Below are 19,669 nucleotides of genomic sequence, written 5' to 3'. Positions count from 1 at the left end.
AAAAATGAGATTTTAGCCAGTATATTTTTATAATAAGGATATACCTCAGCCGGCGCACCACGCCAAGGTTCTCAAGTGGCATGAGACCTAACGCTAAACCTACCTGTAATGTATGGGTAGTACCAGGAGCCAGTGGGCAAATTAGAGCAGCGTAAGGTCCGACTCACAGCAAACAGATTCCAGTTCCCTCCAGTGTGACTAACCACACATACAATGGGAGGAGGCTTAGAGTCCCACCCATGGCTGGCTGATATGTTGCAGGCCTCACAGGTGCACCTAAATTCTGCCTAAAATAAATCGTATATTTATATGTGGAGGTGTATAAACTCCAATCTAAATGCGCTTTGATTACCATCCATAGGCAGCATTTAGGTGCACCTGTGAGGCCTGCAACATATCAGCCAGCCATGGGTGGGACTCTAAGCCTCCTCGATTGTATGTGAGGATATACTGACTAAAGTCTCCTTTTTACCTTCAGTGTGAGGGTTTAGTCAGATGTTACTGTTTGCATCCACCACAGTAGTGCACCTATTCTTGTAACTATTTATATCATTCCACATCCACACATTTTACCATCTGGTGTAGGATGTCTCTGTGGCACTTGTGGTCTGCTGCGGGCATCCTCCACTGTATGCATTTTTTGCTGGGGATTGCCCTTAGCCACAGACCAGAAGCGCAGTATCTGCTCCCCCGAGCATAAATGCACAACTGCATTTGGGGTTGAGCATTTCCTGCCTTTTGAGACTACGTATCTTTGTCATTTAAATCGTATATTTACCACTAATTAATAAGAACATTTTCTCTAAAAAGGGTACCAATAACCAGCCCCATATGTCATGGAAAAAATGGGGGAAAATTATTTTGGTAACCACATAAGGCCTGCTGAGACTTAAACGGGTTGTGTCACTTCAGAAAATAGCCTTTATTATTTTGAGAAAGTTAATAAGAGCCACTTACTGACGTATTGTTATTATCCATGTTGCTTCCTTGCTGGCTGGATTCATTTTTCCATCACATTACACACTGCTTGTTTCCATGGTTATGACCACCCTACTATCCATCCGAGGTGGCCGTGCTTGAACACTATAGAAAAATAACACCATCCTATGCTCACTCCCGCAGCCCCAGCCACCAGAGAGCCCAGCACTTTTTCCTATAGTGTGCAAGCACTGCTATCGCTGATGGATTGCAAGGTAACCATGTCGTAACTAGACATGAACAAATTTCATGTTATGAAATTCGTTCAGGCTTCGTTTGATGGTAAAAGTAGAATTGCGTTATGGATTCCATTACCACGGACCATAACACAATTCTATGACGAAATGCATAATAGAATGCCTTTAGAGGCATTTCGTTATTCATTCCGTCATATTATAGGTATTAGAAGTCTATGGGCTGCATAACAAGTCCGTCCCGTTATGCAGGAGAGGACTCCCCTGCATAACGGAACGGAGCACTTAAAAAGTTATATGCTGTTCAGATGTTAGTTGGCAAATACAGGTGGCGCTTCTATTATGAAGCTATAAAGTTCAGCGCTCATCTGTTAGTATGATGCCGAAGATGTCAGTGACTCTGAGGCTTGATGGTATAGCGCTTACCTTCAAGGAGGATTAACCAAAGTTTACAGTAAGTTGGAGAGGGATAGGTTGTGGGGCTTATCTTGCTTGCGTTACTGCTCTCACTATTCGCTGCTAACGCAGGTATTGCTTTTCAGACATCCAGCATTCCTCCTGTTCGTCCTGCTGCGCGGCAAGCACTCCCTTTGTTGTTCAATATAGCGCTTTCTTGGACTTGATTATTGATTGTTCCAGCTGTGGTTCACCATAAAGTCCTTTAGGAAGATGTTGACATCAGGCATATCATGACGATATATACCGCTAAACGTGTTTCGGAGCCTCTGCTCCTTCCTCAGTAGCTATATGTCACTAGCCCATGAATGGTGTCTTTTATACTGCAACTCCTATAAATGGGAAATCAAAGAATTTTAACCTGCAACACGACTAATGTATGATTTAGTGTCCTTGCGACAAACAACATATAGGGAGGACTAAAAGAACCCTGAAAAAAAAAAATAAGAACATCTTACAAACATACGTAATGGATTTGAAAAACGCACCTTATCGAAGCACTTTAAAGAATACCATAATAAAAACCCTAGTTGTCTAACATTTGCAGCTATTGAAACCATCCAACACAATTGGAGAGGAGGTAATCCTATTGCAGACATGTCCCGGGCAGAATCCAGGCGTTCTTTGACTTTGAAACACTAATTCCGCAGGGCCTCAATGCCGACATGGAAATATTTGGCTTTCTATGATGTTAGAGGATGGAGCCCGGCCTTGATGGGAAATCGGGGTGTTGCCGTTAATATGATCGGCACCCTGATTTCTCCTTGGGTCCGGGCCTCTTCTCCCCTCCCCTTCCTTCACCGAGTCAAGACATCCACATTGTGCAAAAGCTTTTCTACTATATATTTTCATTTAATACATTTATGTATAGGAGTTTTGGCACAAATAATTAAAACCAGTTCACAGATTCAAATAATGAAATAAAAGCTAAATTGCATTAAAGACGCAATGAAAACGCATAACTAGCATACTCATTGGAATTACTTTTTAAATTGTTGCATATTGGTAAACCCGATATAGGTTGTTGTATGGGACGAATAAGAAAAATAATATATGAAGGGAAGGAGGAATAATTTGAATTGGTGTAAATAGATGCTGTGGTCCATGTACGGGTCTTTGTAGTATCGGCACACCAGTGCTCCAGATCCACTGGATCACTTTACATTTTGATATTGGACAGTATAAAAGACACCATTCATGGGCTAGTGACATATAGCTACTGAGGAAGGAGCAGAGGCTCCGAAACACATTCAGCGGTATATATTGTCACGATATACCTGATGTCGACATCTTCCTAAGGCCTCTTGCACGCGACCGTATGGCTTTTTCAGTATTTGCAAAAAACATGTCCGCAAAAAAATACGGATGACGTCCGTGGGCATTCAGTTTTTTGGCGGAACGGAACAACTGGCCCCTGAAAGAACAGTACTATCCTTGTCCGTTATGTGTACAACAGTAGTACATGTTCTATCTTTAAACGGAACGGAAAAACAGAAATATGGAAATGGAAGGCATACGGAGTACCTTCAATTTTTTTGCGGATCTGTTGAAATCAATGGTTCCGTATATGGAATGTAAAAAACGGAACGTAAATGGGGGGAAAAAACACGTTCGTGTGCAAGAGGCCTAAAGGATTTTATGCTGAACCACAGCTGGAACAATCAATAATCAAGTCCAAGAAAGTGCTATATTGAACAACAAAGTGAGTGCTTGCAGCGCAGCAGGACGAACAAGAGGAAAGCTGGATGTTTGAAAAGCAATACCGGCGTTGGCGGCGAATAGTGAGAGCGGAAACGCAAGCAAGATAAGGTAGGGGTGAGTGCACAGCCCCACAACCTATCCTGCTCCAACTCACTGTAAACTCTGGTTAATCCTCCTTGAAGGTAAGCGCTACACCATCAAGCCTCAGAGTCACTGACATCTTCGGCATCATACTAAGGGCTCATGCACACGACCGTATGCCCTCCGAGTCATATGAGTGCGGGACAATAGCCCCGTGGGCAGCCCTATGCGCACAGCATCATAGTTAACTATGATGCTGTGCGCTCCCGTGCGCACGATGTATGTCGCTCCGGGACATATGACCCGCTCACGGACCGTATGTCTCGGAGGACATACGATCGTGTGCATGAGCCCTAACAGATGAGCACTGAACTATATAGCTTCATAATAGAAGCACTACCTGCATTTGCCAGCTAACATCTGAACAGCATATGACTTTTTAAGTGCTCCGCCAGTGTGAGCGACTCATAAGCGATACACAGCATTACCAATAACATTCCGAATGCCTACCAGCATAGCCACATAGGCAAACTAATGATGCGCTATGTATAAATACCCGTTACTACATTTGGCTTAGTCTACCTTCACGCTCGCGTTTTGGCTTTCCGTTTGTGAGATCCATTCAGGGCTCTCACAAGCGGTCCAAAACGGATCAGTTTGCATTCTGAATGGAAAAGAATCCGCTCAGAATGCATCAGTTCAATCTCCATTCCGCTTTGGAGACATAGGTTTTTGTGTCCATCTGATGAAACTGAGCCAAACAGATCCATCCTGGCACACAATGTAAGTCGATAGGGACGGATCTGGCACAATAGAAAACTGATCCGTCATCCATTGACTTTCATCGTCTTGGCTATGTTAAATATAATACAAACGGATCCGTTCGCACAAAACGCGAGTGTGAAAGTAGCCTTAGGCCTCATGCACATGACCGTTGTTTTATTCCGTGCCCGTTGCACCGTTTTGTGTGATTTTCTGCGGACACATTGATTTTCAATGGATCCGTTGAAAACTCGGCTGATGCACCATCCGCGTCCGTGATCCGTGGTTCCAGTCCGTCAAAAAAATATAACCTGTCCTATTATTTTTGCGGAAAACTGTTTGCGGACCCATTCAAGCGAATGGGACCGCTAAAAAACGCTGAGGCACACAAGATTGTCATACGCGTCCGTTTTTTTCCCATCATTTGCATGGCAAACCTGTCTTAGACTTTTTTTTTACATTCCTTTATGTCTGGTGGTCCTCCGAAAATAAAGGAAGACACACGGAAACGGATCACGGAACAACGGAACCCCATTTTGCGGACCAGTAAAAACAACAGTCATGTGCATGAGGCCTTAAGCAGTGGAGTATCCATCAGAGGGATCCAATCAATGAAGCACTGGCATTTAACAATATTTCAATATAACTGCTTGAATTGCATCCATTATACCTGTACCATGGACTTTATTGGTTTGTCATCATGATACATATTTCTAATTATGTTCTTTGATTATGCTGGTGTTTTTTGAAGAATTAGGAATGAGATTGTGTGAAGGGTTATCCGGATAGTTTATATTAATGATTGTTAGATACTGGTCCTCCACAAATACTGAACCAATCAACGGGTTGAGGACGAATAGCTAACAAGTAATGTTGGCCTTGTTTCTATCAAACTTTTTATATTTTTTATTTGGCTGTTATTTGTATGCAAATAAATTGTATAGTTTTTATAAGATGTCCTGATATACTTGATCCAGAAGGTGGTGTGCCTATAAAACACTGTATATTCTACATAATAAATGCCACTTGCTGAAGTGAGACAACCACTTTAAGCCTCCAACCGCCAGATGGCAGGGAAACAGCACTGCTTGCTGTGCTATGCTGTTTGCGTAGCAATGGGATCTACTGAAACAGTTAGGCACTGTTTCCCAGCCGCCTGGTAGTTGGGGCTTAAAGGAGTTGTCTCATCTCAGGCGATGGGGGCACATTACTAGGATATTGCTATATCGTGAACGGAGCCCCGCAAGGTGGTGGCTGGAGGACTCTGGTCCGGCCCCCCCAAGTGCACTCCCCATAGAAGTGATTAGGAGCGTGCTGCGTGTGACCGGCCCATTCACTTCTAGGTTCCTAACTAAAATAGCCGGGCCAGCACTCAGCTATTTTCAGCTGCCCATAGAAAATGAGTGGAGGGCGGCTGCACCACATTCAGGGCTCTGCTCACTAGATAGGGGCAGGACCCGCACATATAAGACAATGGGGGTATTTCCTAGCGATATGCCCCCATTGTCCATGATGAGACAACCCCTTTAATCTCCTCTCACCTTAGTGACGGCAAAATGAGACTGCCCATAAATCACCACCTGCCTAAAATTGCTAAAAAGTGTGTGGTTATTTAAGTGCAAAACTCTCTGGTCATTAAGGGGTTAATAAATATGATACGGGGGAACTAACCCACTTACATGTGCCCATGGCTAGAGCTTTGTCCGCTGAATCGTTCGTCTTTCTGGGATTTTTCTCTAAAGCTTCATAGGCTTCTCCATATGCTTTCTTGCTGCTAATTAGGAAATGATTAGACCCTCACGATACTGGGAGAGCTGAAAACATTTGATAGTAAGAGACCCATTTACTGCCACAAATCCTGGCACCGTTCTGCCTGGCGCTGAATTTCAGAGATCCTGGCGCACATGCATGTACAGTAAGATGTTTTTGGACTCCTTCATTAGTAGAGAAGGGGATGCAGAGAGTTGCCAACACGAGGTCCCCTTATTGCAGACAGATGGTAGGGTTTGGAAAACCATGTACAGAAATCTGCCCAGGCTTCTGTTGTGCACATTAAAGAGCTGCCACGTCTGTGACAATGAACTGTAATTGACTGAAAATCTACCTATGGCCCATCCCTGGCTCCAGTATCATTATTTCACATTCATGTAGCTGATTGTTGGTTGTCACCCAACCTGATGAGTTTCATACAAAGTACCACTATGACGTGTTTGATTTACTGCTGCCTCATGTTTACAGGTAACGTCAAGCAGAACCCAAACTTTCAGAAAGTATCTCAGCAGGGTAAGTAGTAACATATTAGGGGAATTCTCACAAGGCATTTGTATGTAGCCTACATGGCGATATTCATGGATAGATACAATGTATAGACGGATGGATAAGAGAGATTGCGTAGATGGAGAGACGGATAGATATGTTTATATTCACCTATGAGATAGGTCTTAAAAATGAGATACATATGAGACATTGAAATAGATACGAGAGAGATGAATGATGGCTAGATATTGGATAGATATGAGAGAGTGATAGATACGTACATACGGTATTTGTCTCATTGTTGTTTCAGTTGATAATGCTCTGCCAGATTTGCAGTGCATTGGATCTCACCATTGCTGATAGACCCCTTTGACTCACAATGGGGTCTATCTGATTCCAAGGTGGTGTCCATCATTTAGACTGGAGACCTATTGCAGTCCGTATAATGCAGAATATAGCACCATCACTTCAGTTACCAAGATCGGGGGGAATGTAGTCAGCGTCCTGGTTTGGACATGGGGAAAATTTATCAAGATCTGCACTCCAGATGCCAAGTTGATTTAAGCAAGATTTATCAACTGAGACTTTTCAAAAAGTTGAAAAAATAGTCGCTGTTTGAGGCCTATTTCACACAGTCAGTGTTTGGTCAGTGATTTTAATCAGTGATTGTGTCCTGCCGATCAGCTGTATGAGGAGACGACGTGCAGTGTGCAAGTGCCGTCTCTCTCCCTGTCCGCTGCTGTGTGTCTATGGAACAGCAGCACCGGACAAGAAGAGAGAAGTGAGATGGCACGTGCACACTGCACCCGCCATCTCCTCATACAGCTGACCTATCCTCAGGATCGGTCATCGATATCAGATCGGCGGGGGACACCCAGCACCCCTGCCGATCTGATATTAATAACCTATCCTAAGAAATAGGTGATCAATAGGAACTGGCAACCTCTATAACATGTATGACCACCTTTTTGGAGGCGTTTTTTATTGTTGTATTCTAGTTATCATGGGCTAAAAATATATATTTTTTCCCAGTCGTTCCTTATTAAAATATTTTCACCGTTTGTCTTCTAGAGCCTGCAGCTTCTTCACTCTCTCTGCAGACTGTTCATTCTGCTGCTCTGACGGCCAGATCTGTAGCCCTAATCTCTTCACTACTAACGGCATTTGTCAGAATTTAGTCTAAAGGGGTATTCCGGTCATTAAAAGTTATCTACCATCAACAGGATATAGAATAACTATTAGATCGTGGGGGACCTACCACTGCGACCCCTACTGATTATGAGAACCCTGCATCTTCAGCTCCATTCTATGTGCTGGAAATAGCCGAGTGCTATACTCGCCAATCTCCGGAAGTCTCGTAGAGATGCATAGAGCAGCAGTGCGCAGGCTCGACTTGCCACTCCATTCGTTTTGAGCAACTCTTAGTGGTACGGGGTACTTATTCTTATGATCTGTGGCGGTTGCAGGACCCCCACCAGTCTAATAGTTATTGCCTATCCTGAGGTTAGCGTATAACTTTTAACAACCGGAATACCCCCTTAAATGACTGTTCTTGATCTGTCAGGAGCGAAGCGATATGAGTTTACAGGTTCAGCTGTCTGATGAATTTCAGAGGAAAATGGAAAGAACAGTCTGCAGAGAGTGAAAGCTGCAGGCTGTAGAAGGCACATGGTTGAAAAGTTTTAATAAGATTGAGCAGCTCTCCCTGCTGCACCTGTAGTGAGCACGGTACCAGCCTGGACACGGCCGTAACAGCAAATCAACAGAAAGAGAAAATCCGGCTCTTGAACAACAGGAGACACTTTATTTAGCAGTAAAATTTCCAATACTCAAGGATTGGAAGTTTTACCGCTAAATAAAGTGTCTCCTGTTGTTCAAGAGCCGGAGTTTCTCTTTTTGTTGAAAAGTTTTAATAAGGACCAACTCGACAAGAATGCAAAAATGTAAAAAAAAATTTCCTCAAAGGTGTCCATAGTGTTTGAATTTGCACTAAATTTATCAAACACTGTGTGACATTTCCTACATTTGGTGCAGATTACGGCCATGCAGACTCCTGCATTAGACATCCCCTTACCATATGATAGGAAGAGACCGCTGCGTGTTTTCCAATTATAAGGTACTTCTTTCACCAAGAGTATTGCGGTCTCCTTCTTTAACATATGGGAATCTAATGCTGCATGAAATATGACAGAATCTGTGACTGAGGCTCTGATAAAAGTGTCAACAGGGCCTAAGAGCTTTGAGATGGAAAATTTCTATTCTATTATTTCTGTGACTTCGGCACACTCCCATAATTTGTATACTTTTGTTTTTATGCCAGGCACAACATTGAAATCCATCAACGATTTCCTCTTTTACAGCCAGGTTGATAATATCAATCTCTTCAAGGTATTCATTCTCTCCTTTATCCATATTGTTGCCATTTTAGGAGTCTACGACGTATGTGGGTCATTTGCCTGTGATTTTGTAATTTTTATATATATATATATATTTTTTTTTTTTACTCTTTAAGTATTTGCTGTTGCATTCCTCTATGGATTAGATGATTTTTAGGTTTTCCTCTCCCTCCATTTTACATTTTTCATGTATTACGCTCGGTTAGACGCCTGATACCCTGCATCTTTATCATCTCTTGAGACACAACACAAGTAAAGTGAAATGGTTTTAATGGAAGTGAAAGTTTCTGGGCTTACAGAAAATATGCCATGGTTTCATGGTCTGAAAATTTACAGTAAAATGTGGCATTGTTGCTTCCGTATGAGGAAGAAAAGTCACGAGGAACCATTACAATAGATATATGATACGAAAAATGGATATGAAATAGATGGTGTGTATGTGTATATGTGTGTATGTATGTATATATATATATATATATATATATATATAGTCATAGGTCTCTGTATACCTTAACCACATTCATTAAAACTCAGTTTTTCACAATTCCTGACCTTTAGTTCTAGTACATATTACCATTTCTGAGGGCAGTATAATCGCACTTTTATTTCAAGAGTGTTTTCTCACATTCCTAGTGGCTCTAATGTTTACATACACCAAGTTGACTGTGCCTTTTAAATAGCTTGGAAAATTCATGGCTATATAAACTTCTTATAATAGGCAGTGGGTGTGGAATCACTGCATCGACTAACCACTTTGCCTTTGGGATAAACCAAAGTTGTTATCCTTGCAGTCCCCTGGTACTAAGTCTAACAGTCTAAACGCCACGACAAGCAGCACAGGGTCAGTACGATAAACGGGCATAGGTCGGGTCAGGCAGCGGAGGGTCAGAATACAAGAATCAGGCAAAAGTTGGTACACGGGCAGACAACCAGAAACAGTGCACCTTAGCAGGAACTAGCAGACTAGTAATCCTATTAATCAGGCAGATGGTGAGTCAAAACAGCACAGCACCTGTAGCAGAAGCTGATTAGCAAATTGGAAACAGCCTAGCAGGAGCACACAGTACTGCAAAAGGAGGTGAGGTTTAATGAAGAGGAACAGGGTGAGTGGAGCGGCGCCCGTGCCTGCCCTAAATAGCATAACACTTCTTATTTGAAGGTGTAGCCTTCCTTCATGACCTATTGGTCTCTATGCTTAACATATTTATTTACCTGATCTCTGTTGCTGGGTTCTGTCTCCTTTTTCCTCCTTCTCAGGCTGCTGCAGCTCTTCGGTCTACCTGCGTCAACATCCGGTTTGATGTGGGTCAGGTGGCTGCAGCAGCCAATGACAGGCTGCATCGGTGATGTGTCTCCCATGTGTCACATGACCTAATGACCAATGACTGTGTCAAACCGGATGATGACGAGTGAGGACCTGATTGCTGTGTGAAGGAAAAGTAAAACAGTTAAGGGCTCTTTCACACGAGCGGATGCCGTGCGGGTAATCTGCTGCGTGAAAGAGAGCCAAGCCCCGTTCCGAACAGCAGAGACATGGAGAATGAACATCCTCTATAATAAAATCCCTCTGTGCCTGCGATGTGTCCGTGCGTGTGTGCCAATGTTAAATCCGCATGCACGGCGCGCCAACCAATAGAATCACAGCGCACCACACAGCCGTCTGGACCTCGCACATCAGCGCGCCGCCGGCCAATACAAACACGCCGCACCTCAGGTTTCCGGAACTGCCCACAGCAACAGTGCGGTAACATCAAAGCCGCCCCACACACCGCAGGTAGCGCCCACATTTGCGCCGCCCGCCCGGACCGTTCACATCAGCGCACCGGCAGCCAATAAAAACGCGGCGCACCTCAGGCCACATGGATATTTATGTCAGTTGTTTGTCCCTACAATATGCCCGTTACGGGCGCTAGAATTGGCCTGCGCGCAGAGCAATCGCTCCAGCCCATCAATGACGCCACCCCACATGCCGTTCCCACCATCGCACCGACCACACCCTGAGCGACGGCCACTCAACGCCACACGCTCCGTCTATGGAACGCGGTGTGATGACTGTTCTGCGCGCTGGCTAATACTAGTGCCTATTATTATACCGGGCATAATGTCTAGTGATTAATAATGCTCCATGCCTCTCTGTGATCTTTTTACTACAAAATCACAGTGATGCTCCGTGTCTCTGCTGTCCGGAACGGGGCTTGGCTCTCTTTCACGCAGTGGATTCCATGCACGGGATCCGCTCGTGTGAAAGAGCCCTTAAGGGTCTTGGAAGGCGGGGAGAAAAAATGAAAGCGCCAAGACAAATATTAGCCCGGTCCTTCTGGGGTTAATAAACTGTAGATCCCCCTTTAGCAGCAACCATCTTAACCAAAATGGAACCATTTTGAACCATGCAGCTTAGTTGGTTGCATTGAGGCATGGTTCGCACTAACAAGTCTTTGTTAAGTAGAAAGTATATATCAGTAACCAGGCTTTGTGTGCCTTTATTTAATGGGCAAAGCACCTGACAAACACACGTCCAGAGTCATTTCCTTAATTGAAACCCCTTTTTATTTATTGATTTATTTATTATACACACTTATATAGCGCTACTAATTCCGCAGCGCTTTACAGACATTATCATCCAACTGTCCCCAATGGGGCTCACAATCTAAGGCCCTATCAGTATGTCTTTGGCCAGTTAGCTCTAGAAAGTCATTAATTCCGAGGCTCACTTTTCCCTGCTTTGGATGTTTAGTCAGTGTGATGGATGATAGACCCGAACGTTACGACAGTTTGTGTTATTAGTTTAGTTACATTGTGTTTGTCTATAACGGTGACTTACTCACTGCAGAAGTCCAGGCGCTTCCTTAGGGTTCATTAACTTGCAACTGTAGATCTGAAATAGATATTGGTTAGGCCTCGTTCACATCAGCGTTCAGCCTTTCCGTTCTGCTCCGTTATAGGAGCAGGCGAACGCAAAGGACGGATTGGGCACATAACTGAGGCGAGCGGAGCCTATGGACCCCATAGACTATAATGGGGTCCGTTAGGTTTACGCTCAGAAAATGATTTTGGAGCGGAGACAAAAGGAGTGCATGCAGGACTTTTGTCTCCGCTCCAAAATCATTTTCTGAGCGTAAACCTAACGGACCCCATTATAGTCTATGGGGTCCGTAGGCTCCGCTCGCCTCAGTTATGTGCCCAATCCGTCCTTTCCGTTCTCCTGCTCCTATAACGGAGCAGAACGGAAAGGCTGAACGCTGGTGTGATCTCAGCCTTAGATATCAAGATTGCTCTTTTTTGTCAGGACATAGACCCTCCCATTTCATAAAACATTCCCCTTTTTTTGTATTTCACACCTTTTCACAGAGCAGCGCTGCCCCCTGAGTGCTGAGACAGATCTGCCACCTCTTCCAGGAATGGGATTAGATAAAAAGTCATTATTACTGAAAACCCCAATAAGGAAGAAAACGTACTAGGAACTATCACAAACAACAAAGTTGCGTGTGTGACGTGGTAATGTCAGGATTTTACTGCACGGCTCAGGGCAGGCTTGGTGGAGTCCTAGCTAGAAGCTAAAATTGAAGAGAAAAGTGCAGATCACGGTACATAAGAGATGAAGTTTTGTGGAAGTTTTTGGGGTTCATTCATAATTGGGCCTGACTGTCCTCTCGTCATCGGATTTCTGTCTGCTTTATCGATCAGTTCTTTTTCTGGTGACATTCTGCTTTATTTCTGGAATGTACATGCCGTGTGTTCGTTTTTCACTTGTCACTTTGCAGTTCCAGCTCCATCAGTTTTCTTTTGAGCATGATATTGCTTCCTCTATAATGAGATCACTCTGGGGAAGTGCCAATAAGGTCTGTCCATATTGATTTCTGTTGTGTGATGTCTCATCTTCTCTCCTTTGCAGGTCCAGAGATATTGTATGAAAAGCATGATCAGCAGGAAGGTAAGGGGGAAATATAGACAAGTGTGAATTTTGATGATGAAAGGGGTTGTGGAGTGGAATAGTTCTTGATCTGACCCCACCCCTCTATTAAAGGGGTTATCCCATTAATCAGCACGGGTCACCACTATGCATTGTTTCTATCCAAAAATATACATTTTCCACCTCTAATTCTCTGTAGCGCTTCTCAGCACCACTGCTAATCTGTGCTTACAGCCTCCAAAACTCTTTGCATGCAGTGTATTCCAATTTCTGCAGTTCTAAATATATTCCCCAGTAAGTCCCCAATCAGTCTCCTTCCTCCTCTGGCAGCTCTTCAGTAAGTTACCCAGTTAGTCTTCTTCCATCTCTGGTAGCTTCAAATACAGTCCCCAGTGAGTTATTGTTCATAGCATAGCCATATGAGGTCTTGTTTTTTGCTGGATGAGTTTCAATGGGACTCTTTTTTTTTTTGTGGGGATAAACAAAAATGGCAATTCTGACATTGTGTTTTATTTTTATTGCATTTATAATGCAGGTTGAATAATTTGATAATTTAATAGCATTTCTATCTTTACAGATGTGACAAAACCAATTAGTGTATTTTTTTTATTTTTTTTTTACACAATGCATTTTTAATGAGGAAAGGTATTTGTTGTGTTTTTTTTTTTTTTTAACACATTTATTAAATTTTTTCAAGTCCCATGAGGATGTTTTACTACTAGGGAGCTTGAAGACTTGTATAATACACTGCAGTACACCCCCAGTGGGGCCAATAGGGAATGTAAGTTACCCTGTGACCATGAATTGTGATGTTGTGACTACAACATCTAAGGGGTTAAATGGTCTGATGTATTACAGCCAGCTCCCACTGCAGATGTCGTGCCTTTTTGTTTTAGCTTCTTGTTATTTCTGTATTGTTCATTATATTTTTATATTTACAAGTTGTTTGGCTTCACTGAGAAATTTAGAGGAACGGCTATTATTAACCCAGTGAAAGAAGGCCCCAAAACTGGAGGATTGCAACAGTTCCTCCAAAACATTAATAATAAAAACCAGGGAGAAGGTAAGACCATGACCAGTGTGATGAATAAAAGTAACAGAAGGAGATAGAGAAAAGTTTCTTAATTTCACAGAATTTTTAGGGAAACTTAGTGAACCTGTCAGCTAATCTTTGCTACCCTATATCAGTAAGTAGATGGGTTGAAGCTGAACTCTGTGATGAATAGATCTATCTTATTTGGAGCCGGATTTCTGTGTAATGGTCCATTCACACGTCCATATGGCAATGTGTGTTCCACATTTTGCTGACCGCGCATCGCCTGCACTCTCATAGAAAATGCCTTTTCTTGTCCGCAATTGCGGACAAGAATAGGACATGTTCTATTTTTTTGCAGAACGGAAGTGCGGATCCGCAAATGCGGATGCAGACAGCACATTCCGGCCCCATTGAAAATGAATGGGTCCGCACCTGTTCCGCAAAATTGCGGAACGGCTGCAGACCCATTTTGAGAACGTGTAATTGTAAAAGCAGAGTAGATCTTGATGGAACTCGTTGGAGAGACAGTGACCTCACCCACACACTGGATGATTGACGACCTTCTGTGTACACACTAGGGTTGCATCGGGTATTGAAGCCTTGATACTTTTTTGATACTTTGATGCCTAGTTTGGATGGATACTAAGATGTGCTAGCATGAGTTACTGTCAAAGAACATGGCACAGTGCACTCCATGTTGTCATGAGCGGCCTCACAGTGGAGGAGGAGGGAGGGCATTCTTCTTTTCCCACTGTGATGCTGTCAGCCACTTCCACCAATGAAAAAGCTGAGGGGGAGCATCAGGTAAGGAGAGAGGGTGGAGAATGGGAGTGCAGGGAACATATACACTGAACCGCCATTTACAGGAGGGGGTCCATACTCCTTAAAGGGGTTCTCCGGGAATTAAGAAAATGAAAATACTTAAATATTACTTTATAATAAATATATTCCCAAATACCTTTTATTATTTATAATGGTTCGTTTTGTCTGGGGAGCATTTATCAGAGGAAACAAAATGGCCACCATCCTATTAGTACATACAAAACCTGTCCTAATCACATAGGAGGGCAAGTTACTTCAGAACACTGAGCTAAAGAGCTGCCTCATCCACCTCCCTGAATAAAGCTGATAAGAACGTTAGCTGAATCCCTCAGGAATTTAGTTCATGAGGAAACATGATTTACAGAGAGGACGGACAGGACAGACTGTTGTAATGTGAGGCTGTGGTAATGGTGACTGCATACAAGTGCTGCTGCTCATTATCCTCTCATGTCTCCTCATCATCTCCGTTCCCACAGAGATTCACCTGTATTCAGGATCATAATCCCTAATAAGCAGAGCACAGAGGAGGATGAGGCAGCTCTTTACCTCAGTGTTGTGAAGTAACTTGTTCTGCTGTGTGATTAGGACAGGTTTTGTGTGTACTGATAGGATGGCGGCCATTTTATTTCCCCTGATTATTGCTCCCTAGACAAAACAAGCCATTATGACTAATGAAAGGTATTTGCGAATATATTTGTCATAAAATAATATTTAGGTATTTTCATTTTCCTAATTCCCGGTCATTGCCATATGACCAGTAACTTCTCTATTTTCCTGGTCACATGACATCAGCACAGGTCTTTTATCAAAGAGCATCCAGGAGGTCTTGCTGCAGGAGACGCTTCCTACTGTTTTTATGTGGAGGTACTTTACGAGCAGGTGAACATGTTTCATGGAGTCTACACACTGCTGTATGCCTGTATTAATGTGAGGCACATGGTGTTATTACTTTAGTACCTCCATGTGCCTCACATTTAGGGTCCATTCACACGTCCGGACACCTGCAATGTGCGATCCGCAGTTTGCGGACCGCACATCACAGACACTATAATAGAAAATGCCTTTTCTGGTCCGCAGTTGCGGACAAGAATAGGACATGTTCTATTTCTTTCAGGAACGGAATTGCGGATCCCAAAAAACTGATGCGGATTCTGAAAATGCGGATGCGGATCCCGGAAATGCGGACGTGTTAATGGACCCGAATAGTAACAGTAATTTTATCAAGTATCTTCATATAATGGGCAACATGGGGTTAATGTGAGGTACACGATGGGGTCCGAATTTATAAAACCATGTGCCTCACATTAAAGTGGTTTTGCGACTCAGGATAGGTCATCAATATCTGATCATCGGAGATCCAATACCCGGCACCCTTGCCGATCAACTGTTTGAAGAGAGCTGCTTCCTGGTCATTACACTGCGCAGCGGTGTTGTGTAATTACAAGTACTCGCTCCATTCAAGTGAATGGAACAAGTACTCGTCATTACACTGCACCTCTGAGACAAAGCACAGTGTAATGAGCGCCACCTTCTCTTCAGCGTATTGGCGGGGGTGCTGGGAGTGGGACCACTGCTGATCAGATATTGATGACCTAGATCAATATAAATCGCTGCACAACCCCTTTAATAGTAACTCCATCACGCCCCTCACACATTAACCCGATGTTGTCCATTCTGATGACTGTATGTTGTTGCCATTTCTGTACTATTCCAACTAAAAGGTTATAAATTAACTGACAGAAGTCTGCATGAAAGGTCCAGATGGGTGTTACCAGTTGTTGGGGTGTGTCTCTGCACAGTCTGATACAATCCAATTAGTGCTGCCAGATTCAGGCTGTCCAAAGCCCCCCCCCCCCCCCCCCCCCCTAAAAAAATAAAATAAATGGTAACACCCAGGAATAAGAGATAACAATAGATGCAAGTAGTTTCTAAAACAGACATGTCAGGAGAGGTGACCGGTCCTCTTTAAGTAACAAGAAATGTAATTGTATTGCTTCTATGTAGGGGTTGCTGATGGTTTACAAGAGGTCAGTGAGAATGGCCACATGCGTAGTGCGTCCCCGCTCATGCAGATTGAAAGCTTTGTGTTTGCATTGACCAATGCCAACCAAGATGGACGAGTCCTAGTGCAACTGCAAGGTACGTGCCAGCTTTCCCCATCACTGGTTTATCATTCTGATAACGTTGCCGGTGTGAGTGCTTTAAAATATTGGCAGCATTTGCATGGTTGGTCTAAGGGAGCCATTTATTATTTATAGAGAGGCATGAATTCTTTATTCTGGAGCACTATGCTGGCTGTCAATATGAGCTCTGTGTATGCGAGCATCTACTGAACAACTTAGAGGAACATTTCCTTAATCCCCAGATTTTCTCTGTCGAGATTCTCTATCACACAAGGAAGTTTTCTGACACAATTAGATCCAACAGTGGTCCGCTGTTAGGGTCTTTTCACACTGCATTTGCAGTATATTAGAAGTATAGCTCCGGATTTAAAGGGGTTCCTATTCACTTGAATAGTAAGGAGCCGTCACATTGAAGTGAATGGGGGTGGCGGAGTTGTAAATACCGGTAAGGCTACTTTCACACTTGCGCTAGGTGCGGATCCGTCTGGTATCTGCACACACTGATCCGCACCTATAAATGCAAACGATGGTATCCGTTCAGTGCGGATCCGTCTGCATAACAGCTTTTTCAGATCTGAGTTTTCAAGATCGTGAAAACTCAGATCCGACAGTATATTCTAACACAGAGGCGTTCCCATGGTGATGGGGACGCTTCAAGTTAGAATATACTAAGAACTGTGTACATAACTGCCCCCTGCTGCCTGGTACCCGATCTCTTACAGGGGGCTGTGATTCACACAATTAACCCCTCAAGTGCCCCACCTGAGGGGTTAATTGTGCGGATCTCAGCCCCCTGATCGGGTGCTGCCAGGCAGCAGGGGCCAGACCCCCTTCCTTCCCCAGTATTAAAAGCATTGGTGGCCAGTGCGGCCCCCCCCCCTCCTCTCCAAGTATTAAAAGCATTGGTGGCCAGTGCCCCCCCCCCCCCCCCCCAGTATTAAAAGCATTGGTGGCAGTGGCCACAGGCTAACAACCCCCCCCCCCATCGGCATTTCCGATCGGAGTCCCAGTTTGATCGGTTACCATGGCAGCCAGGACGCTACTGCAGTCCTGGCTGCAGTGGCTACATAGCTTATACTTCCCTGCGCTGTCTGTGGCCGGCTGGCCGACTCTCCTCCTACTGGTAAGTGACAGGTTTGTGCGATGCCACCAATGCTTTTAATTCTGGGGAGGGAGGGGGGGGCGCACTGGCCACCAATGCTTTTAATACTGGGAAGGGGGGGGGGCCGCACTGGCCACCAATGCTTTTAATACTGGGGAGGGAAGGAGGGGTGTGCCGCACTGGCCACCAGTGCTTTTAATACTGGGAAGGGAGGGGGGTCTGGCCCCTGTTGCCTGGCAGCACCCGATCAGGGGGCTGAGATCCGCACAATTAACCCCTCAGGTGCGGCGAGGGGTTAATTGTGCTGATCACGGCCCCCTGTAAGAGATCGGGTGCTGCCAGGCAGCAGGGGGCAGTCATGTACACAGTTCTTAGTATATTCTAACTTGAAGCGTCCCCATCACTATGGGAACGCCTCTGTGTTAGAATATACTGTTGGATCTGAGTTTTCACAATCTAACTCAAATCCGATGGTATATTCTAACATGTAGGCGTTCCCATGGTGATGGGGACGCTTCAAGTTAAAATATACCATCGGATTGGAGAAAACTTCAATCCGATGGTATATTAATAGGGACTTCTGACTTTACATTGAAACTCAATGGGGGACAGATCCGTTTGCAATTGCACCATATTGTGTCGACGTCAAACTGTCCCCATTCACTTGCATTATAAGTCAGGATGGATTCGTTTGGCTCCGCACGGCCAGGCGGACACCAAAACGCTGCTGTCCGCCTCCAGAGCAGAATGGAGGCGGAACGGAGGCAAACTGATGCATTCTAAACGGATCCTTATCCATTCAGAATGCATTGGGGATGAACGGCTCCGTTCGGGGCCGCTTGTGAGAGCCCTGAACGGATCTCACAAGCGGAACCCCAAACCCAAGTGTGAAAGTAGCCTTAACCATGAAGAGAATGCAGCGCTCATAAGAGCGCTGCGTTCTCTTCAAGCAACTTATTGGTGGGGGTGCTGGCATTTGGCCCCCGCTGATTTGATATTGATGACCCATCCTGAGGATAAGTCATCAATGTAAAAAAGCTCACTACCCCTTTAATAGTGTATAACTCTGAAGGACGCCACTGTAGGCATACATTGTCATGCACCAGGCCAAAGCACACTCTGTTGGTCTCCTCCAGGTGAATTAATATGGATCGGCTTGACATGTGTGCAGGAAGCTTTCTCAGCACATGGATTATGGACGCTGCAAACACAGTGTGAATGTAGCCTTATTAAAGAGGTTGTGTCCCCTCTCCTGACATGTCTCTTTTAGTAACTACTTGCATTCCCCGTGTAATACCAATTCTAGGGTGTCTAGTCTAATGATTCTATGTTGTGCCATTCTTTTATTATTTCTACTAGAAATGTATGTATGAATTGCCAACAGTCTGCAGTAAAGGTATAGGGGGGGTGTCCCTGCACAGTCTGCCTCTGACAGCAGTGATTGGGAAATGGTACTGTTTGGAGACACCTCTCCAACTGGTAACACCCAGCCAGATCTTTATTGCATACTGATGGCAATTCATTCATAAACTTCTAGTAGGTATAATAAAGGAACAGCACAACATAGTCATAAGAATAGAGGCTCTAGAATTGTTATTACATGGGGAATGCAAGTAATTACTAGACCAGACATACAGGAGAGGTGACAGCTCCTCTGTCATTTACAAGGATATGTAATGTATTTTTAATGCAGGTTTTGTGACAGCTCCACAAAGTTGAAAATACATTTCTTGTGTGTGTTCAGCAAAAACTGTAATTCAGATGCACGTCATGTGAAATATTTCACTGGAATTGTCTTGGGTGTAATTTGTCTTGCGTCTCCGCTACTGCAGCCAGGACCTGCTGCAAAGAT

At 44.1% G+C, this 19,669-nt stretch overlaps 1 protein-coding gene across 2 annotated transcripts in view; it reads left to right on the top strand.

The window, feature by feature from the left end:
- Positions 1-19,669, top strand: part of DDX11 (DEAD/H-box helicase 11) — a 118,786-nt gene that overhangs the window by 71,905 nt on the left and 27,212 nt on the right. For both annotated transcript variants that reach the window (XM_044281406.1, XM_044281407.1), the window contains exons 13-17: positions 6,411-6,455; positions 8,749-8,816; positions 12,717-12,755; positions 13,677-13,797; positions 16,597-16,731. In XM_044281406.1, the coding sequence (XP_044137341.1) occupies positions 6,411-6,455; positions 8,749-8,816; positions 12,717-12,755; positions 13,677-13,797; positions 16,597-16,731 (408 nt within the window). The remainder of the gene's footprint in view (positions 1-6,410; positions 6,456-8,748; positions 8,817-12,716; positions 12,756-13,676; positions 13,798-16,596; positions 16,732-19,669) is intronic.

This window comes from Bufo gargarizans, chromosome 2 (assembly GCF_014858855.1).
Source record: "Bufo gargarizans isolate SCDJY-AF-19 chromosome 2, ASM1485885v1, whole genome shotgun sequence".
Taxonomy (NCBI): domain Eukaryota; kingdom Metazoa; phylum Chordata; class Amphibia; order Anura; family Bufonidae; genus Bufo; species Bufo gargarizans.
The sequence above is the reverse complement of the archived record's forward strand: the minus strand, read 5'-3'. Positions and strand labels throughout refer to the sequence as shown.